A 22185-nucleotide genomic window follows, 5' to 3' on the forward strand; every position below is an offset into this window, starting at 1 on the left:
ATTTTATTTTATTTTATTTTATTTTATTTTATATCTTTTTTTATTCTTCAGACTATAACAGAAATTAATTAAAACGTTTTTTTAAATGCTGTGCATTTTGTCCGGTCGATAAAAGAGGAGTTTATTAGAAGGAGTGTGGTAGTAGAAAAAGAAAGTTTCTAGATAATTTAAAAATTCACTAACTCTTATATCGTGACTTTTTAAGTTTGTTGTTTCGTAATATGAGGAAAAAAAAAGTAATAACTAACTCGAAGGGTTTCGAGAAATAGTAATTGATTTTTAAAATCATTTACAAGAACTTTTAGCCAATCCTGTATTTATGCGATTTAAATAGGTTTATTTATTTATTTATTTATTTATTTATTTATTTATTTATTTATTATATATATATTTTTGGTTTTCGCTGTAGTCTGTAATGAGTTGTTAAGACAAAAGAAAAGAAAGACAGAGAGAGAGAGAGAGATTGGGAATAAAAAAAAAATTGTGGAAAGTGGAGACAGAATAGCATAATACTTTTTAACGATCCTTCCCATGGCACGCGTTCCGCGTTAGATTATGATCGCGAAAGGTAACGAGCTGTGAGTAAATAGAAGTATCTTATCTTATATATTTTATTTTCTCTTCTCTTTTAAAGCATCTACGTTGCTTACTCCTTGAAAAACCACTGTCACGTTTTTTTCTTCCCGGCTCCTTTTTTCTTTTTTCTTTTTTTTTTTTTTTTTAAGATTTTTTAAGAATTTACGAAGTCCGACAGCCGGTCTAGCAAAGACTTTAAATTGCATTCAAACTTTTAGTTTACTCGAATTTTAAGAGAAAATTGAAGGGTACCTCGTAAATTTCAACCTTCTCGTATATAAATACATGTTTTTCGTACTACGTATCTTATGTAAGATAAAAAATTTATGGGAAACGTCTCTAATATCGTTTCGAAAATTATTTTTCGTTTCGTACGTGTAAGTAATCATTTGTGGTGGCATTTATTAATTGATATTGAATTGGACAGCAATATCTGTGGGTCGAAATTTGCAGTAAATTTTGTAATAAATAGATAAATGACACACCATTGTTTTGTTAATTTTTATCTTCATTAGTCAATGAAAATAAAATATAGACTGTATTACTATTACGTTATACTATTGTTTTTATTTTTCAATCGATAATAACATATTACTATTTTATAATTCTCAATATTCTATTATATATCTAATACTAATATTTTTTGTTTTTAATTTTATTTTTACTAGAATATATTATACTCGTAATATATTATACTAGTATCGTTTTATCTATATATAATATATATATATATATATAAATATATATAAATATATATATATATAAAATGTTAAAAATTTTGATATCACTCATTGACCAAACCATACATTATTTAATATTGAAGATATATTACAAAATGTTACAAAAATTATTTCATAGACATTCCTTAACATTTTCATCACAGAATAACAGTTAAAACCATTCAATATAACTTACACAACGAAGCTTCGATTAATAGCTTTAGAAAAGGAAGTTTCTAGGACGTGCGTTGTGTTCCATGAATCGCCATTTACGTTTAAACATAGTATTTGAGGTAAACCTAACGTGGAACACAGGAAACATTCGATATGTTCGATACATCGAAGATACTTTATAAGGCTAAAAGTCCTTCAATTTTCTTTTCTCTTCTTTTTCATTTTATTAATCCTCTTTTTTTTTTTTTTTTTTTTAAATGTACTTTTTGCATTTAGTTCTTTTTTTCTTTATTTTCTCGCTCTCCCTATGTTATGCTAATAATAATGATCTATCAATTTTACAATGAATCGAATAAAAATCTTAGAGATTTGATACGTGACACTTTCACCGGTCGATTCTCGCGGAAGCGTATTGCGAACCTACGCTCGATGAGCCTCCATGCTTATATTTTCCTTGATTCTATTGTTCTATACGATGTGCCAGTTAACAAATATGGCGTACAAAGAACTTTATAAGATAGAGGAAACGATTCGCGATCGCTGATATCTATCGGCTTGTTAAAACGTTATAACACACATCCTTGAAAAGTAACACACGTCACGTATATACTTCTTCCTACTTTCAATCTTTTATTATCCATTAGATCTATCATTTAAATTTATGATCTTATTGTGTCTATATTAAAATATTCTATATTATTACATGCATGCGTTACAACAGAAATCTACGGCTTTGGTAGTAGAATTAGAAATTAACGTATTCAATATTGTATTAGATAATTTCTCTATTCGTTTTCAAATGTAGAATATTTCAGCATCTAAAACCCATGCAATCAACGTTAATTCATCTCGAGTTCGTAATTATTATTCATAACAGTGTTTCATTTGGTCGATTCTAGTCACGTCTAATGCCGATTAGAACTTAATACCTACATACATACTACGTACACTTTTGGTTCGCTCACCTTTTATATCTTGCGCATCGCGAACGTGAAGATGATGCGAACTACAAAAACAAAAAATCCAAAAGGAAATAAAAAGGAAAGAAACAAGTAGGACAATTATTTTTTAGGTCAGTATTTTAAAACATTTTCAATCGGTATTTCAAATAAATGGTCACGTATTACACCGATTAAAAATACAAAAAAAGGAATAGTTAATATTTCGATTAGAATATTTGTAAATATAATAATTGGATCAATATTTTAAATAAATGATCAGTACTTATAATTAAATGCAAATTTAACATTTAATTATTTATATCGATCATTTATAATACGTAATTATATTTTATTACAAATGCTTATCAAAATATTCGTATTATTGATTTTTTATCAAATATTCGTATCATTTTTTAATAAAAAAAAAAAAAATACTACGACGAAATAAATAGTAGTAAAAAAGAGATAGTATTTTTTTCTTTTTTCTTTTATCTTTTCTTTTTTTCGTTTCCTTGACCCGAGACTATCTTACAAGTGCCATCTTAAAAGATGATGATGAAGAAGAAGATGATGAAGAAGTGTCAGATCACAAAGCGGAAAAACAAAAGAGAAGGCAATAACAACGCTTCTGTATTTTCAACTGTATCGGTTATTTACATAGGAAGCGATTCGAATCCAGGTCGAAGTTAATCTTTCTGCAAAAGTTCCTTTCTGCTTTCTCCGAGGAAGTGACAGGAGAAGGACTATATATACAAATATATATACATATATATATATATATATATATTATGTATGTATATATGTATATATGTACGTACGTATGTATGTATGTATGTACGTACGTATGAATGTATGTATGTATGTACGTATGTATGTATATATGTATGGACGTATATATGTATGTACGTATGTATGTATGTATGTACGTACGTACATATGTATGTATGTATGTATGTATGTATGTATGTATGTATGTATGTATGTATGTATGTATGTATGTACGTATATATGTATGTATATAGTTCTTACTTTAAATAGTTCGTCGATCGATTCGTACGATCTAGAAAAAGAAGAAAGAGATTAGGATCGTATAGTTTTTAATTGAAACAGACTCGTTTTACTTCGTTTCACATATATATATAATTCAATTCAAATACTTTAGATTTTCGATTAGATTAATCTTTTAGATAATCGAAATTGTTGAGAAGTATTTTTTTCTTCCTCTTTTTTTCTCTTCTATTACGTATTAGCTTCTTTTAAAGATAAGTGAAATACTCGATTTCGTGTGATTAGGGTTGTTTTTTTTTTTTCTTTTCTCGTCGATTCCTTCGAGATCGAATGCCTCGAAGTTTGATGTTCCATTTATCAGGATGAATTAATCTAAACTTGATAATAATAATGATTTTTTGCTTTAATAAAAACAAAATACATATAAATATTATATAATAATAAATTATATCTTAATAAATATATACTTATTATTACACACATTAATTTATAACTATTTATGTATTTTGTTCTATTTAAGGCAAAAAAGATCGTCGATTCGATACTACCGCAATGTGCATATCGAATCGCATCAGACTATATCATTATATTGTTACTGTTATCGATACATTTATATATATATATATATATATATATATATATACACATAGTGTAATATAATATATATACATACTGCATATATACATAGATGTACAAAGATTCGCATGACTTAAAACACTTACGTAATAAGTTTAATATTTATTATCATTAACGTTCGCAAATTAACATAATAAAGTTAAGAATTACAGACATGCTAACGGTATAGTTCATTTCGATAAATCATTGCTCCTTTCTAACATTACATTTTTAAAAAGATATCTAAATAATTTGTTGTGTTCTTTTTTTTACACGAGAAAAACCTATTAGATTCTAAGAAGCACGTAAGTGTGAAGTAATTTAGACACAATGCTCTCTAATGTATCCGCCGGATGTGGAACAGTCCTGTCAAGAGAGTTTTCATACTTTTCTTCTTCCGCTTTCGACGTTTCTTTTCTCTCTCTCTCTCTTTCACTACCTTTACCCTTTCCTTTCCCTTACACACACTCCACCCTTTCTTACCTTTCCCTTCTTGAAATTGATTCTGTTGAATATTATCCAACGAAGAGATATTGTTCGTTCGAGGAAACGAACGAAATGAAAAGTTTTTCATATTGTCTTTACTTCACATTTAAAACGAGAACAAACGATTTGATGTCTCTCTCTCTCTCTCTTTATATATATATATAATGTCACATTATATATAGGTTTATATATACGCTTATATAGGTTTATTAATAACATAAAATAAGATTCACGATTTATTATATTGTGCTTTAAATAATGTAGATATTTGTTTTTTGTATAGATTCTTTGTCCTTTAAATCGTTCGTTTTTCTTTTTCTTTTTCTAATTTAATTAAATTACTACGACAGGAATATCTGTAATTATTAATATTCTTTATATAAGAAAAATAAAATTACTTAGATCGATGAAGAGCGAAAACATAAAACGTTTATGAATCACGAAATGACTTATTCATAGAACTGCCCTTTTTTCCCTTCAACTCTTCAATTATCGAGCGTTTATAATGTGGTACAATTTATTTTAAACGATATAAATCGAACGACAAGATTCGAACTATAATACTAATTACAAATAAATTTTCCAAAGCGACTATAGGTGTTAACAAGTAATGAAATGGTTAATAATGAAGGATCAAAGCTGATGTTTAGATGATGTTTAGGTGAGATTTAACGAAGCTTATCCGACTGATCCGCGCCATGTTTCAGGAAAATTGCTATAATATATATATAGTGTTGATGCTACTCTGTTTTGTTATGCCGGTCATTGTTTCTTTGGTAGGACGAGCGAGCGCGTTAACGTTATCAGAGTGGAAATCCGGCTTCAACGTACTCGTCTAACCATTCTAATGATTTTCCTAGATCGCGGAAACGTTCATTGCTATTATACTACATATATACATACATATATATATATATATACATATATATAGACGTTTCTTTATTTTTTTCTTTCTTTTTTCTTTTGAAAAATAGTTAGAAAGATGGATTAATAAATGGTTGTTTGCATGCTACCAAAAGTCTCTAATATTTTAACCTTATGCTTGTGGACGTATACATTCATGTATTATATCTACGTATGTATAATATATATGTCTATGTGTGTGTGTGTGTGTGTATATGTATATGTATATATGGATGGATGGATGGATAAGGGAACACTGCAGTATTTTAGTTAGGTAGGACTGCGTCTTGAAACGTTGCCAACGGTTCACCCCCGACCATTACTCTCCCTCCGTTTTTCATCCCCTGTCGGATGGTAACTCGTGTAAAATCGCCTTCGAGCCAAACCACCCGACTTATTTTCTTTTACGTAGGTCTTCTGGGTCAAGTGTATGTCCCTATGATCATCGACGTTCACGAAGGTCAACTTTCTTTACTGGCATACAAATTTTGTTGGTGGAAATTGTAGGTGTGCAGGTATTGCGTCAGAGATAAAACTTCGAGCGTTCTATCTTTTTCTATTTTTTTTTTCTTTTTACAATTTTTCTATAATAATTATTATAATAATAACAGTTATTATTATTATAAATAATGTTTTATAGAAAAACATTTATACGATCTATTTCTTCATTCTATATATATATATATATATATATATATATATATATATATATATATATGTATGTATGTATGTATGTTTTTTATATTTTATAGCTAATTTAATTAATTCTAAAGAAATATCAAAGATCATAAAATTTGGATCAAAACTTTCTTTCGAAGATCAGCTTTCTTTTATGATATATAAAACAGAAATTGTTTATGTGTAAGTGTGAGAAAAAATACAAGCGAGTTTTTGCAATTTTTATCATTCTTTATATATACACATATTAAATATTACATTATTCTAAAGAAATATAAAAGATAATAAAGTTTTGAATCGAACTTACTTTCGAAAGTAGTTTCTTTATCATAGAAATTTCGCTTCCCATACACACACACACACACACATATGAATATATACTTCAGTAATTAACGTTTTATTACAAGCCTAGAAAATAAATGTATAATCTCGTTAACGAGTCCGACGTTCGATGTTCGTAAGTACATAGATATCTGCATGACGCAAGAAAACACCCGTCGAAAGTCGTTCGTTGCCTCTTCGAGCGTGAGTTTTAACTTAGAGACGTTAGAGAGAAAACGTTTCTATATTATCTCCAGGAGAAGTTATCAACCAAGTTATCTTTTATTGTTTTAACCGCCGACATTTGGAATTTTACAGATCCGATCGATGATCGTTACAATTTTATTGTCTTTTCTTCTTTTTCTTTTTTCTTTCTTTCTTTTTTTTTTTTTTTGTTTTCTTTTTCTCCTTCTTCTTCTTTTTCTTAGATTAGTCGAACGTAGGCGTGTACCGTGAACGAGGAGAAACTACGGAGCGTTAATTAGTCGTTAACACGACGTCAGTACCGTAATTACAGATTTTAAATCCCCACTTTCTTTCGTTCTTTTCTTTTCCTTTCTTTTCTTTTCTTTCGAGTCGAAGAATAGAAATTTTCTATCGATTTGTCATTCTTTCACTCGCCCGCTTTTCAAATATGATTTCTAACGATAAATGCGCTCAACAGATTCGAGAACCGTGTCTAACGATCCTTTTTTTTTCTTCTTTCTTTCTTTTTTTCTTTCATTTTTTTCGTTTCCTTTTCTCTCTTTTTTTTTTCATTTATACGTTTCATTTATACGTAAAATATATATATATATATTTTTATTCTTCCTTTATTCTTTTCGATCGTTGAAATAATTTCTTTCGAGAGAGTCGCAATATACTTCAAACTCGCCTTCGAAATATTCTACTTACTCGCGTGCGAACACCCGATCGATATGCGGGCTTGTGAGAAATACACATTGTGTTTCGTAGCTAATTTTGCATGCATTATGCAACAGTAAAAGCATCTATGTACCCTTCGGAGTTGCACCTTTACGGGCAACATGATTCATCGTATATGGCTCGATATCTAAACGAACATAGAACGCGAATATATGCAATTATATAAAAAAAAAAAAAAGAAAAAGAAAGATATTCTTTGGTGCCACATATTTACTCATTCAGTTGGTAAATTAGATTAGGAATTTTTATCATTTTTTTTTTTCTTTATTCCCTTTTTTATTTTTTTTTTTTCACATTTCGTATAAACTTAGATTAACTACACGAAAGTCACGTTGATTAAATTTCGTTTGAGTTTAACTGTAATGAGATAGTTAGTTAGAACCATTTTTTTTTTTATTAATTAAGATACGTATTATACAATGTTATATATGTATATTTTATATTATATGATATTGGATAATGTTATATGCTTATTGTATGTAATATACATACATATATATTATATTTGTATATATTATCATGTTCATATTATATATTCTAATGTTATACGCATATTGTTTGTATTATAACATGATACTATATATTATTATATTATATATATATATATCACGCAATATTAATAAAAATTCAATATTAATAACATTAATAAACTTTTTACCGACTCTACTTGAAAGCAAGTAAAAGCAAGAGGATAGTTCATAACAATATTACAAATTAATATAAAAGAATACAAGTTAATACGAAAGAACCGAAAGAAAGAAAAATAGAAGCTAGATTATAGAATAGAAGATAGATATTATAACAATATTATTATGAACGATATCTTTTAAACAAAATTTTAATCATTTTCAAAATTTTAATTTTACGTAGTTATTATATTGGAATCGGAAATATATTTTTATACGTATGTATGTATTTGATTTTTGTTTCTTTTCTTTTTTTAATTATCTTGCGGAAAATCTTGTTTACTTCGTCTTCATTCGTTCCTTTTGAAAACTCTTATGAGATGTAGAAAAAGGGCCGAGTCTAACGAAGAGAGAAATTAAGAAGGCGAGACGCGTGGCACTCGGTAGTAAGCACGCTTCGGAACGCCATGCCGTGTGTCTAAGCAACGTCTAATAAGACATTCAAGACATCTCGTCATCGACGAACTCGATCATTACCGGCTCTTAACGCTGTATACAGAGACTTCGCTTGTCTCTCTTATAAGAAACGCGTTTTCTTAACTCTGGCCATCGCGGAATCTCCTCCGCAAGGCGCCTTCTCTTAGTTCTTAACAAAAAGAAAAAGAAAAAAAAGAAAAAAAAAGTAGGCGTCTAAGGCAATTCTACCGACAATCTAACGTTTCCTTAATTACGATCAGAATCATTATCCTTTTTCTAATTATTTCTACAGCTTTGCTTTTCTTTTCTTTTCTTTTCTTTTCTTTTGTTTCTTTTCCTTTTCAATTCATATTTAATTTCTCTTTATTTTTTGTTTCTATTTTCTCTTTTCTTTTCTTTTCTTTTTCGCTTTTTCCTTTTTACGTCGCAAATTTAACGAAATAAAATTGTTCGCGTTAATAAAAGAGGAAGATTTAATCGTATTGATTTATTTTGTTTGATGATTCAAATTGATAATTGAATCTTTAAGACATCAATATATCTTGTAGTTCTTTTTTTTTTTTTTTTTTTTTTTTTTTTAATTATTTATGTGGGAACGTTTCAATTCATCGTTTATTTTCTTACGAATTTGTTAGATGAAAATTTTTGTTCTTTCCCACTTTCTTCTCTTTTTCTTTCTTCCTTCTTTTTTTTTTTTTTTTGGAGGGGTGGAGAAAATACATTAAGAGGTGAAAATTTAATTTTGTCTCGCTTCGCGTAATATTTTCATCAGAAATTAATGAAACGTAGATCGGTAAAAATCTTTGATATAAGAAACGAAGTATCGAATACCTGGAAAAGATATCGTATCCTTAATTGAACATTCACACGAAGTAATTAATTAGAAAGAACGTTTCCACCGAGAGCATTCACTTTCGACGGTTAACGTACGCGTTGCATCGAAGCATTCGTGAGATACTTTTACGATTTACAAAGTTAAAAAGCTTCGTATTTTATTTTTTATAGTTGGATGTTAATCGTCGTTTAAGATCTGCGTTAAATAAATGCATTGTGCGTTTCGAGGATCTTGGATGAGGTTAATTTTACGGTCGAAGATATTTAGCGAGAAAAAGGGCGAGAGATTCCCTTGAGGTCCTTAATATACTTGACCGATGTCTGAAGGGAATCGTGCTAACGATCTCTCTTTCTCTCTCTCTCTCTCTGTCTCTTTCGTTCTCTCGTTTTCTTCTTTTACCATCATAATTGCACTAAGAATTCGTTCGTCCGCCTAATTAAACGAAATCATTAATTAATCTTACGGACGATTAACCCACTTCTTTTTTTTTTCTTCTTCTTCTTGCTTGATTATTCTCCTTATAAGTAATTTTATGCATTATATATATATATTTTTTCTCTATCTCTCTCTCTCTCGTTTTTTTTTTTTTTGAAGTATCTACCGTCGTTCATTGATCCAAACTCTGATATTTAATTCAGTTTTCAAATATTAATTAATACGATTTGATCAGTGATTTCAGAATGTTCTGGAATACTTATTTTATATATATATATATGTAAGTGTCAAATTTTCATACATTTTTCTACATTGTGACACTTAATTCATTTACCATTGATTATTTCGTATAAAAACGATTTGGTCTTAGAAACGTCTGACATACTTTTTATTCATTCTTTCTTCCTTTTTTTTTTTTTATTTTATGCTTTCAATTGAAACAATTTAATTTCGTAAAACGTCGTAGATACTTTACGTGATGATGTTCGATCTTGAAAGAAGAAATTTACAAATTCTTTAATAGTGTCGAAGATGTTCGTATTTTATAAATTATCGATTAAAATTCTCTCCTGATAATTTCTTTTTTTTTTTTTTTTTTAAGCTTTCACCCTTTTTTTAGTAAAATGGATTCGTTCAAAGGAACGATTTTGTTCGAGTTACTCTCGAGTTCAAATATTTCCGTCTGGTACGTGACGTGCGAATAGTTTTTTTAAAAGGTTACCAAGAAACTAAGATACGTAAGATTAGTTCGAAATCGTACGGAAAGAAAAGTAGTTACACAGGCAGCAACTTCGTTTTAATAAGGCGTATCACGTTTCGATAGGCGTTTTATGGATTGACACGTTCGTGTTTCGTTGGTTTGGATCATTTGTTGAGTCAATGTACCAAGATGTAAGCAATGATGTCACATGGAGTTAAAGTGCAATGTTACGAACGATCACGTTCGATCTTAAAGATTTATGATTCATAAACGATCATACATAGATACGTCTTTGACAATTAAAATCATTTTTCGTTATCTATAATCGATTTGAAACAAACTTTACGTTGATAGATATTATTGATCGGTCGTGATTATAATCTTGTTTGTTGATATACACGTCTATCGTTAGGAGTAACTTTCTTATCGTTACTTTTTATTTTACAAATTTTCGAAACGATAATTCTGTAGGAGGAATATCGTTGATATTTAAAATTGACAAATTTTATTTGCAAATGGTCGAAACGCGATTTGCAGAAGATTGAATTTGTAGTGCAAAAGTTGTATTTAAACTTGCCTCTAGAAGAGTTTGAACTTATCTCGAGTTAATAAACATGCAAGAAATAGCGAAGAAGAAGAAGAAGAAGAAGATGAAGAAGAGGAAGAGGAAGAGGAAGAAGAAGAAGAAGAAGAAGAAGAAGAAGAGGGCGGCTGGTTTGCTTTACGGCTGTTCGATTTTAATCTCCATCGTAAATGCTTTATTACGACATGATTCGTTTTTGATTCCAGACTCTAATCGTATTATTAACAAACTGTCTTAGGAACGTACGCTTACGCGATCGGTGATCAGTCATCGGTATATTCTATGCGTCAAAACGACACAAAACAGATCGTATGCTGTTCGTTGCATACATACGGATACTTATTCTCTTATATATTACACACTTATAAATACGAACACGTCTACACGTACTATACGTAACGTATACGCGTATAGTTTGTGCCCGCGGATACACAACTACATGTATGTAATTACGTAGAAGCATATGTAACATGTAAGAGATACGTACGATACGCAGCATCACGATGCGCTTCATAAACAAAGGAACCATCATCGAGAGTCTGTTGCTCGACAGTTTAGGTCAGCCAGCATTTCGTGTAATCTCGTTACACCTACACGCAAGTATACATGTGTATGTATGTGTGTATATATATATATATATGTATGTATGTGCGTATATATACGTATATAACAGAGAAGACGAAGATATATAGGGGCTGAGAGGATAACGCCTGCTAATTGCAAACAATACTTGCTTTATCTGTCGGTTCAGGTGCAGCCAGGGGGTAAAAAGGTAATCGGTAAACATTTGTCGTTGAACTCGACCGGATGCGACACTATTTTTCGAACAAATGCTTACTTTTATTCTTTTTTCTTTCCTTTTCTCTCTCTCCTTTTTTTTTCTTTTTTTTTACTACCCGTATAAGCATATATGTATGTGCAGTATATTAAATTATAGTATAATATAATATATAATGTTATTATATTATATTATATATATGTGTGTGTATATATATAGAGCATAGTGTGTGCGAGTGTGTATACATATGTATATAATATGATGCTTACTTGCTCATTCTCTTTCTTTTTCTTTTTACTCTTCGTATATGCATATATATATGTGTAGTATAGTATAGTATAGAATATAGTATAATGCTTATATTTTATATATATATATATATATATATGTATGTATATATTAGTGAGTAAAAAGAAATGTAAATTAAGCATTTATTATACATATATACACTTACTATGACAGAAGCTTTTGTTGATAAGTATATAGTTTCATATATATATAGTATGAGACTTCCTTTTTAAGAATAAGTATGTATACCATATTAGAAAGGTTTCATGGATCTTATCGTTCACTCTCCTTATCGTTTTCTATACAAGTACTTATACTCCATAATGTTTTTGTCCTACTCTAAACGAATTTCGAACTTGTAACCTATTTCTTTATCAGACTACTATGTAGTATAATATATTACTGTTTTCTTAAGTGAAAAAAAAAAAAATGATATCGTGATTATAATGTAGAGAATCAATTTTTTCTTTTTATTTTTTAAATAGTATAAAAACGTTATCTCTTTCTTTACCGATATAGAAACGATATCTCTATATCTGATAATTCATTGATATTTTGATCAATCGTTCTAGTTATCGATCGACTTTTATTATTATCGAAAGACAATGCCTTGCCGTCGAAAAGATCAAAGAATTTTATTCAAATTCGCCAAGAAAAAAAATTCAATAAAAGATACATATATAAAGATTTACGACATTTCGTGTTTACGATGGAAATAATCGTAGGTAATAATTAATTAAATTATATTTACGACGAAATAATAATAATAATAATAATAATAATAATAATAATAATAATAATAATAATAATACCTATCAATTGATTAAATTATTTATTTCGCGACCGTAATAAATATAATATCGTATTTACGACGAAATAATCGTACCTCCGAATCAAGATTGATAGCGGGACATAAATCTATTTTCATTTTCATTTACTTTTATTTTATTTTATTTATTTTTTTTTTTTTATAGATTCATACGCGTTGAACACATTTTCATTATCACCTATGTATCCAGATGTGTATATACGCATTTATCTGTGCACCTATGTACGTACGTATGTATGTACGTATGTATCTATGAGACATAAAAAAATTTCTCTCTACACCACGTGCTTTTGCAATTTCGAGACTTTCGTGTCGCAAAAATGTCGTTGTCGTTGTCGTTGTCGTTGTCGTTGTCGTTGTCGTTGTCGTCGTCGTCGTCGTGCGTGGTCGCCTTAAACGCGAGATAACGTCGTAAATTACGAGAAGCGTTGTTTGCCTTGCCAACCGGGGAACGGAAAACGCACGCGGGAGAGCATGTCTTGATAAGCTTTTTTCTTTCTCTTGATTAACAATAAAAAGATTATATATATATGTATATATATATATATATATATATATATATATATGCATATATGAAAGATCGAGTCGTTCAAAGTTTCTTTGATTATCATAATGCATTCTTTATTATCTCTTAAATGAATGTACTTTTTCTTCTTTTCTTTTTTTTTTTTTTATATAAAGGAAATTAATTTTTGTATCGTTAACGTATATCGCCACGTAACATTGTTATGTATATGTATTTTTTGATGTTTATTCTTTTTATTATTTATTACTAGATTCATTGTTTTTAATACATATTTAAAATTTTTAATATTATATAAATATTACTTATAGTAATATAATTATATACAATATTAAATATAACTTATATACTGATTCACTTATACGCTATACTTATACTTTATTAACAGTAAATACAAGTTACACTTGCAATTAATATAGTATAATTAGTATACAATATAACATAGTATATAAATATCTGATATAACAGTATAATTTATGAAATAATTATACTATACTAAGTATATTATATAATTTTTATAATATATCAGTATTGTGCAATATGTAGTTATTATTCTAACAATAAGTATAACTTATGGTGTAATTATACTATTATAATTAATACCATAATTTTCACATTAGCAATATAGTCTAATTATGATAATGTAAGTAATATGCCATACCTCTTATATTTATATGCACATAATCTTCTATAAAAACGAAAGAAAAATCGATTTATAGAGAAATTAAATTCGTATTATACTTCTCTTGAATGAACGATCAAACGATTGAAATTCTGTTCTTTACCTTTTCTTTTTATTGTTACTTCGTTCCATGGGAAACATACAAAACAGTTACAAGATGAAACCCTTATAAACTAATCGATGGTAAATTACACGTAGTATACCCAATTTCATGCAATTTTCGACTAGAGAAATTCCGGGGAACGACCTAACGGCTTGGAATATTAGTCAAGGAGATTAAAGTCTCTCTTGGTAATAGCATTTTAAGTTGTAGGGAACTTAACCGTAAGCGAGAGATCCGTTATCGTGAAACATATGTACATATGTATGTATGTATATATGTATCTATCTATTTATCCATCTAGGCGTCTAATGTATTTTTGCATTCGGAGAAATCTATCGTGTCTCCGGGAAAAACGTGAATCTATTTTCCAACCTGCTAACAATTAACAAAAAAAAAAAGAAATAGAGAGAGAGAGGAAATAAAGAAAAAAAAATAAAACAAAATGGTAAAACGGACAAAATGAAGATTGGATCTCTCAGAGCTCGTTCTGATTACACCATTACCCACTTGCGCTTCCAATCGACGAGCTGAGGATGCGCTTGTAATTGGCTTACCGTAATTAGCATCTCGGAAGGGTTGGTGGTAATAGGGGGGAGAAGAAGGGTGGAGAGAAGAGACTAGTGTAGGGGGGAGGAGAAGGTGGAGGATGAGGAGGTGGAGGATGACGATGAGGATGAGAATGAGGATGAGGAGTGGAGGAGTGGAGGAGAAGAGGAGAAGCAAATGAACGGAAAACTCGAGCGCCGGTCGACATAGTTTTCCTGACCTCCTGGAGATTCGCCAATCACGCGAATAGAATTTGCAGTTTAAAGCACGCACACACGGATTATATCTATACATAGTTACATACGTATACGTTGCACAGATACGTGATTTGAATATACGTTGGGCCGATTTGAATAACACTTTTATTTGTTTCGTCAATAATTTTTATTAATTAATTGGGTTAACATATTGTCAAAATAAACGGTTAAGTACATATTATATATATATATATATATATATATATATATGTATGTATGTATATGAATGTTTCGATCGGTATGAAGTTATTAAGTATCAGAGTTACGTCATTTATATTACGTAGGTGCTAGATATTTTATCGCAAATATACTGACCATCTCTTATTTACAATACTAATCAAATATTTAACAATACTTGTGCAATAAATAGAGAAGCTTTTGAAAAATTCTTGGCGGATTTTTTTCTTATCTTTTTAATATTTATATATATATATATATACATATAAATGTCATTCTTTAATGACTCTCTGAATCTTCCGTTTTAAAACGAAGAAAATGTCTCTTAGTGCATACGTGTATTCTCTTATCAAGTTTCACTTTCAAAGGTTATAAAAAGGTGTCGGGAAAGAATGAAATTTTTAAGAAGAGAAATATTTTTTATTTTTTCAATTATACAAAGCAAACAAAAGAAAAATGAAAGACAGAAGGAGAGAAAGAATAGAAATTAAAAAGAAAAGAAACACAGAGAGATCGACAAAATCACGGAAGTTTATTAAAACTAGACTTTATAAATTCGATTGTCCTCATTGGTCGAGGCTCGAAAGGTTGCCTCACACCGGTAGTCGCTACAGGTAATCAAGGTAGCTCTCGTGTATCGTAGTTAGAGAAGGGAACGAGAGAAAAAGAGATATAGACAGAGACTTGAAAGCGTAGTGGGAAGTTGGGGGGAGAAGAGAGAGAGAGAGAGTGAGAAGGGAGGGGGAAAGCTCTGTCCGTCAGTCATTGTTCGTCAGCCGGTCCGGACGCGCACAAAGAGATACTTTTTTATTTTTCTTACTCTCTCTTTCTCTCTCTCTTTTTTCTTCCATATATCGAAGCAAGAGAGATAGGAGAGAAATAGAGATAGATAGATAGGTAGAAAAAAAGAGAGTGAGAGAGATAGAGAGAGAGAGAGAGAGAGAGAGAGAGTGAACGTACCGCCTACACGTATAAGTTTTTCTCTCTTTCTTCTTCGAACGAAGAAGCTTCGTTGTGTGTCGTGACTTGTGTGGAGTCACGTCGTCGTATTCTCTCTCTTTCTCTCCCTCTCCCTCCTTCTCTCTCTCTCTCTTTCTTCCTCTAGAAAGGAGTCCAGAGAAGGAGGGAAACAGAGAAGATCGAGTGGGAGGTAGGAGTGAGAAAGACGGATACAAACTCAACGACATTGAAAGAGACACACACACAAACATACACGCATAATACATACTTACGTATGATAGTTAATAATATACGTGTACACTGAGAAATAGAAAGAAACGGATGTATACATTAGTAGAGGGAAGAAAATAGAAAGAGAGCAAAAGAGAGAGAGAGAGAGTGAGACAGAGAGAGAGAGAGGGAAAGAAAAGGTGGTAGAGCGCGGTGTATATGCCTACCGGCACTCCGGTGTTGCTAGCGCGAGAGAGAGACAGAGACAGACAGAGAGAGAAAGAAAGAGAGAGAATAACAGAGAGAGAGGGGATGACTTAGGGAGTGAGTAAGTGAGAAAGAGAGGTGGCAGAGAGCCGATAGAAACGCTCGGTGGGAGTTGCGAGTCTATCGCGAGCTTGCCGAGCGTGCGGTTATGATCGTCGTCTTCGTCCTCCTCGTTGTCGTCGTCGAGCGGCTACTTCCTTGTCGAGATACAACAACAGCTTCGTCGTGTCCTCCTCTTCCACGTTTATTTAATCGAGAACGAACGAGCTGTTATCACGGAACGATTAATAAAAATCTGTTCGTTCGTCAATACTCGTCCTTCGACATGGGTTAAACGAAGAAGAATCGTTATTCGAAAGAGAGAGAGAGAGAGAGAGAGAGAGGGAGAGGGAAAGAGAAAATCTAAAGAATTATTTCTCAATTTTCCTCATTTTATTTCCTCATTTTAATTGACCATGACAAAGTCATGTCGATTACGTACAAAGTGTATAGAAACTCGTGAAACTCTGTTATGAGAAAGAGAAAAAAGAAAAAGAGGGGAAATAAATAACGCTAGATCGCCCTTACGAAATCGTCCCGCGTGATTTTCTTCATTTATTTCTTTCACAATTTCTTCGTATTTTATTTTATTTCATTTTATTTTTTTTTTTTTTGCTTTTTTATTTCTTTCGAGCCGACTTACCGTTAAGCCCAGGCATCATCGGTCGAATTCACCGTTAACGTAATAAGAAGAAAAGTGTATCGTTAAGAGAAAGAAAGAAAGAAAGAAAGAAAGAAAGAGAGAGAGAGAGAGAGAAAAGAAGATATATATATATGTGTGTATACATATATATTTATATATATATGTATGTGTATATGTAAACGAAGTACCTTGAAACTTACCAAATAATAATAGCGATCGCACTGCTCCGATCGATACGTGTGTGCTGGACGAACGATCTCTTCTCTCTAGTATATACCTACATATATATATTTTATATATATATACTTACATACATACATACATACATATATACATACATAACATTAGCACATTCCTAAGTACATCATTCGTACTTACTCGCGTGCATAAGACATAGGAGACGGAAAGAAAGAGAGAGAAAGAGAGAGAGAGAGAGAGAGAGAGAGAGAGAGAGGGAGAGAAGATCGCTAAAAGAGGACGAGGAGAGGAGGGAATTCGTGGCCGTCGGCCAAATAACCAGTCCACTTCGATCGAAAGACACAAGAGAGTGAGAAAGAGAAAGAGAGAAAGAAAGAAAGAGAGAGAGAAAACGAAGAAAAGATCATCCTCTCGATCCTCCATTATCGGCAAGACTCTACTACGTTTAGAGACTTTTCTCGCTATAATTCTAACGTTTGAAGGAGAAAAAGAAAAGAAAAAAAAAATCAACAAGTGGAATTACGAAAGACACCGCGTCTGTTATCTGTCTTGCTCGTTCGTTCGTTTACTACGAAAGGAAAAGCATAGATCGAACGAGGATATTGAAAAGAAGAAAGAAATAAAATAAAATAAATAAATAAAAGGAAGAGATAAACAAAACGCGACGTCTGAATCATCGTTTGAATCATCGTTATATTTCTTTTCTTTTTTTTTTTTTTTTTTTTTTTTTTTTTTTTCACAAAGAAGGAATAGTAGAACGTTTAGAACGACGAAATCGTTGTTGTTTACCTTGTTGAGGTTAGAGATCGGTCTCTTGCGATCAAACGCGAGTTTTCTGTAGTCGTCTTCGTCGTCGTCGTCGTCGTCGTCGTCGTCGTCGTCGTCGTCGTCGTCGTCAGCGTCGTCGATGCTCTGCTTACGTAAGGAACGTTCCAACGCGATAACTTCGCCAGTGAGCCTCGTCATACGATTTCGTTTCTTTCATTCGTGAAAGAGAAAGAGGAAGAGAGAAAGAGAAACTCGCTGGACGAGTTTCCAGAACGCTCTGTGCATATTTATTTTATATTCACGTGTGTGTTTATACGCGTGGCTGCTTAGTGTGTTTACGCGCACGTGTATACGTGTTTGTGTCTGTCCATCTCTACGTGTATACATATATTACATATATATACATTTATATACGTGTGTATATTATATACATCGAAGTGATCCAGAAAGAAGAGGAAGTAGTGCTAATTAATTATTAACGAACAAGCTCTTCGATCGAAGAAGACGAGGATAATTGAAAAAGGACAGAAGAGTGAGAGAGGGAGAGAGAGAGAAAGAGAGAAAGAAAAAATTAGGATTCGCTTGAATGACCTTCCTATTTTGTGGATTCGTCTTCGACTCGTCGGACGAGAAGACGAAACAAATGCCTGTCGCCTCGGAGGATTGGGTGGCTCACCCTCCTAAAATCCCTAATTCTATCGCTAGTTCAATCACCACGGTTAAGGGTGCCACTATACAAAACACCGCCACCATACAGAGCAACACTACCGCGTGGATGTCGCCGTATAGTAGAACACCCGATCGTTCTTCTCCTAATATTAATAATAATAATAATAATAACAATAATAATAACAATCATAATAATCATAATAACCATAACAACAACAACAACAACAACAGTGGCGTTGTTATATTGGAGGGATGCAGACCACCTGCGGCTACCACGGCGAGAAGGTTCCTCAGGTGGTTCAGTAGACTCGGTCAACCACCGATTGGAAAGTCAGGTAAAAAAAGAATAAAAAAAAACATACTTGTTGATCATGTTCTTGATATTAACAAATATATAAACTTATTAATAATTTTATATATATATATATATGTATGTATGTGTTTATGTGTATAATATAAATTTAGAGCAATTTATTTTATATAAATTTTATATATATATATAATTTATGAAATTATATATATATAATATTTATATAGATATTTTATATGTATATATATATATATATATATATATAGAACGATTCTGATATTTATTTAGATTAATAGTCTACAACTTTTCCTTTAGTTGATCTCAAAATTATTTCGTTTTTTAACTGGTTCTAAATTACGAATTCAACTTTCTCGCTAATCAAATTCGATCATTATTTAGTGATAAGACCTCGATAAACGTAGATTAAGTTTCTTTTTCTTTTTTTTTTTTTTTTTAGCATATTAAAGCTTACGATTTGGTGTATATGTTATTATTCCTGCTCACACCAACTATCTGAAATTTTATCTAGATATATATTTTACGAACAGTAATTGATAACAATACTGTTAGGATTTTGCCAATGTGTTGCAATACTACGAATACAATCATATTTAAAAAAAGAATTGAAATTGTTTCGTAGTATTGCATGCAATCGCAAACTTTATAAATCTCTTCATATTTGTATAAAAGATTCAAATTGATCGTAGAGAAGTTATCAGAGAAAAAAAATTTTTTTTTTTTTTTTTTTAATTTGTTTTTGCATAATTATGTTTGTACATAATTATAAATCGTATATGAATTGTTGATTATTATTAAATATTTTTACGTGTTACATCATCAGTGTAAGGTATATTAGATTTGAAATTTTCTAACAATAAAATTTACATTTGATATTACAATTGATAATTGTTAAAGCTTGAGAATAGGAATTAAGAAAAAAAAAGAAAAAGAAAAAAAAAAAGAAATAGAAAAAGGAAATTAATTTTGCGAAAGTATGAATTTTAAATGGAAAAAGTTCTTAAAGACAAATTTATGTGATCGTATTTAATTCGATTGTTAAAGCTTAAGAATAAAAATTAACAAAGAAAAAGGAAGAATTACTTTTGCAAATGGGTGAATTTTAAGCGGAGAAAAATTGAATTTAGATTGAACAAGCTATATCGAGTTTTAACAAGTGCATTGTCGTAACGTTTATTATTATGAGAAGCGAGAACGCTATCTTTTTAGGATTTAACTAAGGAGAATTACATTACGTTGTGTAAAACCTGACTTCTTTGTGCTATCATTACTTGCAAATTAGACTTTAATTATTATCTTTTAACATTTTGATTTTCTAAATATACGGAATTATCGCTATCATCTTGTTATCTCTTTTCTTTTATCATTTATTTATTTATTTTTTTTTTGATTATTTTCTTTTTCTTTTTTTTTCTTCCTCTTTTCCTTTTTACATTAATGTTATGACAGAAAGAATAAATATGTAACACCACATAGTTGTGTACATGATCAATGATGAAACGTAGGATTATGTCGTATTAAAGGTAGCCAGCAAGTATAGTTAAAGTAATTACGGATATATAGTACACGTGGCGATGATTGTAGTGCATAATAACATCCGTTTGGTCTCTTTGCAAATAAATAATAGAAGAAGTAGAAGATAGAGATAGACATAGACAAATAGAGAGAAAGAGAGAGGGAGATAGATCATTATTGTTACGTTAACGGTGCTTTTTTTAAGTTTGTTTTTCACTTCTTACGAATGACGTTGAACGAATTACACCGATCGTTTTCTTGTAACTGTGTTGTATGTTCGTTTTATATAAGTATATAATTCATACATATGTATGTATATCATATGTATATATGCACGTACTGTTTCATTGATCGTAGATAAAGCTGTATAAAATGTAAATTTTCTATTAGTCATTGTAAGTTTATTCCAGCGAATATTTGATATTTTTCATATACGTAGTGTTCTATTATTCATATACACTGTATAATCATGTGTTATTAAAAAAAAAAAATATATATATATATATATCTATACTTATATATATTATTAATTTTATTATAGCAAAAACTATTACGTGATTAATATTTTTTATGATTATAAGTTATATTTATTGTTAATATAATATAATGATATAAGTAATATTATCTTTGAATATTATATAATTTTCATTTAGACGTGACAAAAGATAGCGTTATAAAGGTTTAATATCGTTTGAACGATTTGTTCTATTAATATCGGGATAATTAACATTAGTTTAACGTTTAAATGTAAGATGGTCGATAACATATGGCGGGAAATTTGAACGTAACCGCGCATTCCGATTAGACTCCCAGCTTTAATCTCCGTTCTAGCACGTATTCCACGTCAGAAGTGGGTCACACGCGTGACGGAACACAAATTGGGCGGTTAGAGAGAAAGAGAGAAAAAAAAGTTCACTTTGCGTTACCACAATCACGTTTAACATCCACTCGACAAGTTTATATATTTTTCAAAGATACACGATTGTATTTTCTTTTTCTTTTTATTTTTCTTTTTCTCTTTAGATAAACCTTTTCACAAATATGGCAATACTCCTCGAAATGCGTCAACCGTTTTATTTATAATTAACCAACGAAAAATAATATTTCACTCACGAAATCGACTTTTTATCGTCGAGTCACGTTCATTATATATCTGATTTACAGTTACATAGTTGGTCCCTTATACCTGGCATAGAATATGACGAGTATACTTAATCAGTCTTTGACATATTTAGTAAGATTAGTTTCAAACACTTATAAATATATGTATATACGTATATATATATACCCATACATATATATATATATTAGAAAGAGAGTAATCTGTCGTTATCGTTAAGTGAGAAACTTTAAAATGCGACGGGACGTTTCAAAACAGCTTAATTAGTATCGTCAAAAAGTCAT

At 30.4% G+C, this 22185-nt stretch overlaps 1 protein-coding gene across 3 annotated transcripts in view; it reads left to right on the forward strand.

Annotated features, from left to right (window-relative positions):
- LOC122627025 (serine/threonine-protein kinase tricornered) overlaps window positions 1–22185 on the forward strand; it is a 95841-nt gene that overhangs the window by 9648 nt on the left and 64008 nt on the right. Inside the window, exon 1 of one of the 3 annotated variants that reach the window (XM_043807754.1) lies at window positions 18787–19273. The exons of the other annotated variants lie outside the window; for them this stretch is intronic. Coding sequence (XP_043663689.1) covers window positions 18856–19273 — 418 coding nt within the window. The 5' untranslated portion in view covers window positions 18787–18855. Of the gene's footprint in view, window positions 1–18786; window positions 19274–22185 lie in introns of those variants that run through there. 3 annotated transcript variants of the gene reach the window in all.

Source organism: Vespula pensylvanica, chromosome 2, assembly GCF_014466175.1.
Source record: "Vespula pensylvanica isolate Volc-1 chromosome 2, ASM1446617v1, whole genome shotgun sequence".
Taxonomy (NCBI): domain Eukaryota; kingdom Metazoa; phylum Arthropoda; class Insecta; order Hymenoptera; family Vespidae; genus Vespula; species Vespula pensylvanica.